The following is a 7,777-nucleotide window of genomic DNA, read 5'->3' on the forward strand; positions in this document are numbered from 1 at the left end:
GTATTTTGCATACCTCCTTCACAGTTTCTTTCACCCGTCTCAAGGAATCAAGTGTACCCACATAAACTTCTTTTCCTTTACGAAGAACCCGAACATTGCAGCCTTCCACAACTTTCCCTGTAGTAACCATGCAACCCGCTGCCTTTCCACTGCCACTACTGAAAACAGCTCGAACTTTGGCTGAACCGAGTGGTACCTCCTCCTGACAAAGAAAGATATATTAGGATGACCATTCGAAATAACAGAAACTAATATTAACTTCAGAGTATATTGCCAAAGTACCCAGTTACGATGTTAGGAGTAAGTATTCCTTTCAATGAACGGTATCCGAACAAAAACAATGAACCTTTTGACCTCTCAATTAGGACAACGTCGCAATGACTTTTCAGACGCTTTCTACGCAACTGGCTTAAAAGTACAAAAATGATAGCCTGTTTACCTCAGCAAGGTCAAGAAGCCCTTCCATGGCATTGCGTAAATCATCTATCAAATCATAGATCACTTTGTACAATCGAATCTCCACACTTTTCTGCTTAGCATATTTCTTAACTGGCCCCGGAGCTTTGACATTAAAACCAAATACAATTCCTTCCGAAGCAACAGCCAGATCAACATCACTGAGGCTCACATCTCCTGGAGCTTGAAGTAGGAATCTCAAAGAGACATTTTCTTGAGGCAGCGCTTGAATGGCTTGCCTAATGGCCTCAATTGAACCCTATCATGATCAAGTTACTTAGAAAGAAAGAGTGGGCAATAACAAGATTCAAACCAGATGTTTATAAGCAATATGCATACCTGAAAATCAACTTTAAGTATGACATTTAACCCATGCGTATCAATCCCTACTTGATTCCCAGATGAAATGGAAGCTGCAATGGATGACAGAGTGACTTTTCCTTCCCCAGCTTTCGCATTTATCCTTTCAATTCTCATTGCATCGGCACGCGCGTTTGCCCTTTCGCGTGCAACATCAAGGTCATCAACAGACTCAAATTCGTCACCAGCAAGGGGTACATTGTTCAAGCCAATAATCTGTTAAACATAAAGAAACACAAAATTAAGATGCTTATTGGTAGAGTTATATTTAGTTTCATGCATGGCCTGCATATTTTCCCCGTAGTATCGAGGGGCTTCCTGCATATTGACCGCTCATACATGTATATATACTGGCCATTGGCCCCAGGAACTACAGGTTGCATATTTCCTAACATGGTATTAGAGCCTAGGTCAAATTTTTCACGCGTGCAACTCTTGCTTTGATCCTTCCAGCGTGTCGTGACGCCGTCCTCCTCCTACCGGCTGCCGCTGCTCCCTTCTCTCCCGCCATGCCGGCTTCTCTCCATCATGCCGGCTGCTGCTGCCCCTCATACCCATCTCCACCATGCCCACCTCCATCACATCGACGCCGCTGCCTCCCCCATACAGTCCGTGTTGTCTGCCTTGGCCCTGGTCGCCACCTGCCTCGTCCAGGCCCGCCGCCACGTCTCCTCTCACCTGCGCTACCGAATCCGCGATGGCCCCCCACACTATGATCTACGTTGGCCGCTGCCGCCCTGATTCGACCACCGGCCAACCTGTTTTGGTCGCCGCCTGGCCCGATTTTCTCCGCCGCCGTGCCGCCTGGCTTGATCGCGACTTGATCCACCGCCGGGTTGCTCAGTTTGGTCTTCGTTACGGTCTTTGTTATGGTTCGATCGGCTGTTGGCTTCTCTGTTAAAAAAAGAGAGAAAAAACAAAACAAAACGGTATTCTTAGCTGGCTGATGTTTCCCAGGAACGTTTTGCCAGCGAACTACCTCTGAGCCACACGATCTCCATCCGATGGATGGCAGTTTTCGCAAAAAAAGACCCGGGAAAAAAGGAAAAATGCCATACAAGGAAAGAACTGCCATGGCAGTTTCTAAAAACTGCCACCCCCACCCCACACACACACACGCAGTAAAAACTGCCACCTCACCACCGTTCGCTTGCCATCCTGGCCCTGGCGAACGATCACCCGCTATGCGCGTACAAACAAAAAGCCAGTTACAATGTCGTCGCTGGGCTAATCGCCATCCCTCGTTGCCTGGTGATTTTTTATACACATGAGTGTTTCTTGTATTGTTAGAAATAGGTTGAAATAGAGAAGCAGAGGGGGGCTGGGGCTGAACACAGGATAGTTTGATTACTTGAAGATGTTTCTTGTATTGCTGCCTTGAGGTCTATTTATAGTACATAGGCAAGTCGGTTGCTAGTGCAAAACCGACCCTGCAGTCTAGCAGCTGACAGTACATGCAAAAAGGCAAATTGGCGACTAGTTGCATACACTGAGTAAGGAAGCTCGAGCCGACCTGACTACTACCTAGCTAAGTAAATGCAACACAAGCATTACTGCTAACATTCTCCCCCTGATCCTTGTGTGTCTAGTTGGCACTGATCTTGACCATTCAATGCTTGTGCTGAGCTCATGGAAAGCCTTGGTTAGGATGTCTGCAAGCTGGTCCTTGGTGCCAACAAAATCAGTAGAGATGCTCCCAATCTCCACGCATTCGTGGAAAAAATGATACTGGACATCCATATGCTTGCTCTGCTCGTGAAAAACGGGGTTCATGCTGAATGCCAGTGCGGACATGCTCAGTGTCAGCTTCCTGACCCTTCAGATCGCCGAGCAACCGTGCTAGCCAAATGGCTTGGGTTGCCGATGTTGCTGCAGCGACATACTCTGCTTCACAGGAAGATACAGCCACAACTTGCTGCTTGGCTGATTGCCAGCTTATCAGGCTGCCACCAAGGAAGAATAGAGCTCCGTACGTGCTCTTCCTCATGTCGATGTCGCCGGCGTGGCCGTAGTATGAATAGCCAACCAGTTTAGCCTCCCCTGAATCACACGGGGCCCATGTGCTCCACCGCAGGGTGCTCCTCACATAACCCACCAAGAAGGCGAGATCAGGCCTCGTATGGATGAGGTACTGCAGAATTCCAATGATCCGCCATTATGTTGTAGCATCAATCCTCTGTGATGTGCTCTCATGACTCAATTTAAGTCGATCCTCCATGGGTGTGGGCGAGGGATTGCAGTTCCTCAGCCCAGCAATGCCGAGGATGCGTGCGGCGTAGTTTCCTTGATTCAAGGTGATTCCATCTTTGCCTTGGTGTACCCTAGGTAGAAGGAGAGGAGCACAAGATCCTCATCAGGAATTCCTTCATTTCTTTCTGGACTTGGGTGATCTCTTCATGGTCTGATCTGGTGGTCACCAGATCGTCGGCATAGACGCTAATGAGCAGGCGCGCACTGCCATGCCCGCGTCCATAAACAGTGTGCTCATGGGCGCTCGGCTCAAAACCAAGGCTCTTCAGTGTGGCGCCGAGGCACGCATTCCATGCATGTGGGGCTTGACGCAGTCATATAACACCTTCAGGCGCAGAACCTTGCTATCCTGCCCGGTGACGATGAACCCAGGCATCTGTGACACATAGACCTCCTCCTCCAACACTCCATTCAGGAATGCAGATTTCACATCCATGTGGTGGATGGCCCACCCCTCATGGGCAGCTAGTGAGATAAGAAGGCGAACAGACATGAGGGGTGCAACAGAGGCGAAGACTTCATTGAAGTCGATCCCGAGCTGCTGCACGTACCCTTTGGCGATGAGCCGTGCCTTGTGTTTGACAACAGCGCCGGTCTCATTGTTCTTCAATCTGAATACCTAACGCAGGCCAACAGGGTGATGGCCGTGTGGTAGGTCCACAAGCTTCCAGGTATTGTTCTGGTCCAGGGCGTCTATTTCTTCCTTCATGGCTGCACGCCATGCAAGCTCACGCTCAACCTCAGCAAAGGAGCTCGGCTCTCCTTCAGATGCAAGGTACAGTGTGTCGTCGACAAGCTCGCGTGCTGCCTGTCCAGGAACAGGTGCCCTGCCGATCACATTGTCAATGCCACGGTAGCGCAACGGTGTGACATCATGAACTGCGTCCAGCCGCTTGTTGTCGTTGGGTGGTGGTGACACGAACTCAGGCTGCTTGGCTTGGTGTCGCTGGCAGCATGCTGGAGTTGGCTGTTCAGCAGGAGATGGTGCAGGATCAAGGGAAGTCCCCCCCCCCCCTGATGAAGTCACTGCACGGTGTGTCTGAGCTGCCAGCCGCCCAATCCCAGCTGGCCTCTTCACGGGTGATATGGACACGCTTGTTCACTGGATCGTATGCGCAATAGCCCTAGACGCTCTTGTCGTAGCCAATGAAGAGCATGGCGGAGCTGCAGTCATCAAGCTTGCGATCGCACATCCTTGACATACACCACGCACACAAAGGTGCAAACATGCTGTACAGCAGGCTTCCTCCCGTGCCATGCCTCAAATGGCGTCATGCCAGCCAGACTTTTGGTAAGGGCTCGGTTCAACAGGACAACTGCAGTTGTGACCGCCTCCCCCCAAAATGCTGCTGACAGTTTCCTTTGTTTCAGCAGGGCACGAGCAGTGGTGATGACCCTCCAATTCCGGCGTTCCATTACTCCATTCTGCTGTGGGGAGTAGGGAGCCGTGAACTGGCTTGCACACTTTGCTCCTCGCAATGGTGTACAAACTCCAGCGAGGTGAATTCGCCACCGTTGTCGGTGCGGAAGACATGGAGTGGACGACCACACTCTGCTTCAGCTGCTGCTTGGACTCGTTGAATTGAAGCAGCAGCATCCCATTTTCCTGCTAGGAAGACTACCCACATGCAGCGGGTGCAGTCATCAACCAATAGCAGGAAATAGCGACAACCACCGTAGTTGCCGTGGGTTGAGGGGATGATAGGCCCGCACACGTAGCCATGGACGAGGCCAAGGCGTCCTGCAACCCTGAAGTTCGCCTTTCTTGGGGAAGGGAATGTGTCGATGCTTGGTGGTGATGAAGACATCGCAGAGATAGTCCACATGCTCCAGCTCTGGCAGCCCACACACCATCTTGTTGAGAGACATGCATCTCAGCACGTTGAAGGACATGTGGCCAAACCTATCGTGCCATCGCCAGGCATCGACGTCGTGGCAAGGTACACGGGGTGAGTGATGTTGAAGTTTACCACATATAGCATTGCGTCAACAACACCATGGCAAGAAGTCACGCCTACATGTAACATCCCAGGGTTTGCCCAAATTAGAAATTGATTATTATTTTCTTTTTCATCATCATTGCATCATGAGCATCCCTTGGCAGCATATTGCATTAATTAAATCAATTAATTTGATATTTTACTCCGCCAGTTTGTTAAATAGTGGATAACTAAACCCCTCTCCATTTCGATGTTCTAGTCCAAGACTCACTCACAAACCTTGCACAAACACTCTTTTTGTGACATTTGGGAGCTATCCAAATTGTTTCGCAATTTTAAACCAAGCCTAGCTATCACTTGTAGTCCAAACCTCATTTATTCATTAAATGGAATTATTTTCCAAATAGCAATTAAATGAGCTCCAAATGGGTTGATCATTTTTTGTGTGGCCTTGTTATATTATAGAAGGGCTACGTTTAAATTCGGCATCAATCAAAGTTCGCTTGATGCCCAAAGGGATAAATATGTAGGCACTATAGCCATGTAAATAATAAATCAAATTGAAATTAAATAGCCCACCTACCCCTTGGCAATATAAGGCAACCAATCTCCTCTAATTGGGGCAAAAACACTAAAATCTAGGAGGCAAACCACCCCCTTACCTAAAACCAGCCGCCACCCTAGCCCCTCACCCTTCAAAAACCCTAGCCAAATCCACAGCCACCTGCCGGATCAGAGATCCAACGGCCCCCACACCTCCATCTTCCTCGACCTTCCGGTCGAGAATCTCTTTCCTCACTTTTCCCGACACGCATATCAACCATGTTGAGCCCTTGTCCACCCATCCCACTGCTCCCGCTCCTCCGACTGTTGCAGATCCAACATCATAATCTCCTATAGTTCCCTCACCTCATTTGTCACGGGATTCCGCACTTTCATCCACGGTGGCTTCCCCGTCTCCATCACTTGAGTCTATCTCAGTGATTTCTCCTTGTATTCTTCCCTCTTTTCCTCAATATTATACTCGTCATTCGCAGATTGTTGATGCGTCTACTGAAGTGACATCAAACTCGTCTCAGCCTACCTATGGCTTACGTGATCGCCCGGTTCGCGTTGTGGACTGCTATGGTTTTTCTAGTGTTGTTGTTCTTGAGCTGACTTCTTATCGTGATGTTGTTCATCCGAATGGCAGCATGCGATGGCAAAGAAGATTGCTGCTCTTGAGCGCACTAGCACATTGGATCTTCTTTCACTTCCTCCTTCTGTTCATCCAATCGCTTGTAAGTGGGTCTACAAGGTTAAGACCCGCTCTAATGGTTCTCTGGTTTGTTTGCTAGTGCACACAGAGAGAAATAGTCCATGCAAGTCCAAGGAGAATGCTATGTTCGTTGTTGAAGTTCGAAGAACTTCACCGAATATTATTTGCGTTGCAGAGAAGGAAGAGCTACATTTCGAGAAGACATGATGACGAGAAAATTGTGTTGAAGGAATAGGCCCCTTCAAATTATTGCTGACGCAAAGCAATTTTCATTCGGTATGTCCGCGGAAGAATGACTGTAGTCGAGAAGATTGAAGGCGAAGTGAAGACGTAGCATTCATTTCGTTGTTCTTCTTTCTCTTATTTGAGTCATAGGACCACCGTACTATTAAGAGGGTGTATAGGTTCTCGAAGCTTAGATCCGCTGTGATGCTTAGCTGAAACCTATGAAAGACTGAGAGAAATCTCTTTTTGCTTTGAATGATTACCGGTTAGCAGAAGACGGTGCTCTTTGGTTCTACAGGAGATATCTTTCAGACCGAGGAGTTAGCATTACTTGCTCCGCAAGGAATGTTACAACTGTGCTCAAAATCTGACCGTTGGAAACCTGTCGTTCGGCCATTGCTGAGCCACGTGTCCAATTTGGTCATTTCCCTTCAGGGAAGGCTGCGGCTATAAATAGCCGCCCCGCACCAACGTTATCCGTTGGCTGCTCCGCTTAAGATTCTGAGAAGATTGATTGAGCACCACTCTCGAGAGATTTGAGTTTAAGATCCACTGAGAGAAAATCAAGAGCCGAAACTTAGACAGTGGTTGAGCATCATAGTACTTCTGAGTTAGCGTTCTTGTACCTATTACTCTTGAGAGTTGCACACTCTCTAGATGGATAGGTGTCGGCTTGAGTATCGAAGAGTAATTGTCTTCACCAAGCAAAGTCTTCAACAACCAAGAGTAATTGTGGGTAGCGAAGAAGTCTGTCGAAGGTTTGGAGATCACCGACAAGTATCTATCACGAGCGAAATCAACTTAAGTCTGATTAGCTTTGGGTTGAAGGAGAATAGGATGGAGAGAGGTTTGCTCCTGTGTTCAATCACAAGTCCCTCCAACCAAGCGTAGCCCTTTTGCAGAAGGGCGAACTAGTCTACCAAATACTTTCGGTAGTTTATCTTCAGTGCTCTATGATCCGGTAGATTTCATGATCATGTATCTTCACCTGTAGCATGTTTACTCTCGTATGAGCTTATCTGTTCTGTGCGTTGTCCTCTCATTCTTCACTTTTTTGTTATTCGCTCATGCTGTTTATACTGTTATCATTCTATGTTACCATCGTCATAGCGAAAGTTGTGACTTACTATTCCTGGACGATTATCTTATCTTTCCTCGAAAGATTTGCTTAGTCACCTCCGAATCTTTATCTTTGGCCTGATCAGTCTATTTATCTTCGGTGCTTGATGTACTTAGTTTATTCCGCTGCAGTGTTTGGGTTTTGATTCGAAATTTTGAATCTCCCATT

The 7,777-nt window shown here is 48.0% G+C and overlaps 1 protein-coding gene across 2 annotated transcripts in view; it reads right to left on the reverse strand.

Moving 5' to 3' along the window:
• LOC123156780 (translation initiation factor IF-2, chloroplastic) overlaps positions 1-7,777 on the reverse strand; it is a 25,833-nt gene that overhangs the window by 1,013 nt on the left and 17,043 nt on the right. For both annotated transcript variants that reach the window (XM_044574957.1, XM_044574956.1), the window contains 3 exons: positions 796-1,032; positions 440-715; positions 14-202 (listed from right to left, as the gene is read on the reverse strand). In XM_044574957.1, coding sequence (XP_044430892.1) covers positions 14-202; positions 440-715; positions 796-1,032 — 702 coding nt within the window. The remainder of the gene's footprint in view (positions 1-13; positions 203-439; positions 716-795; positions 1,033-7,777) is intronic.

Source organism: Triticum aestivum, chromosome 7B, assembly GCF_018294505.1.
Source record: "Triticum aestivum cultivar Chinese Spring chromosome 7B, IWGSC CS RefSeq v2.1, whole genome shotgun sequence".
Classification (NCBI taxonomy): domain Eukaryota; kingdom Viridiplantae; phylum Streptophyta; class Magnoliopsida; order Poales; family Poaceae; genus Triticum; species Triticum aestivum.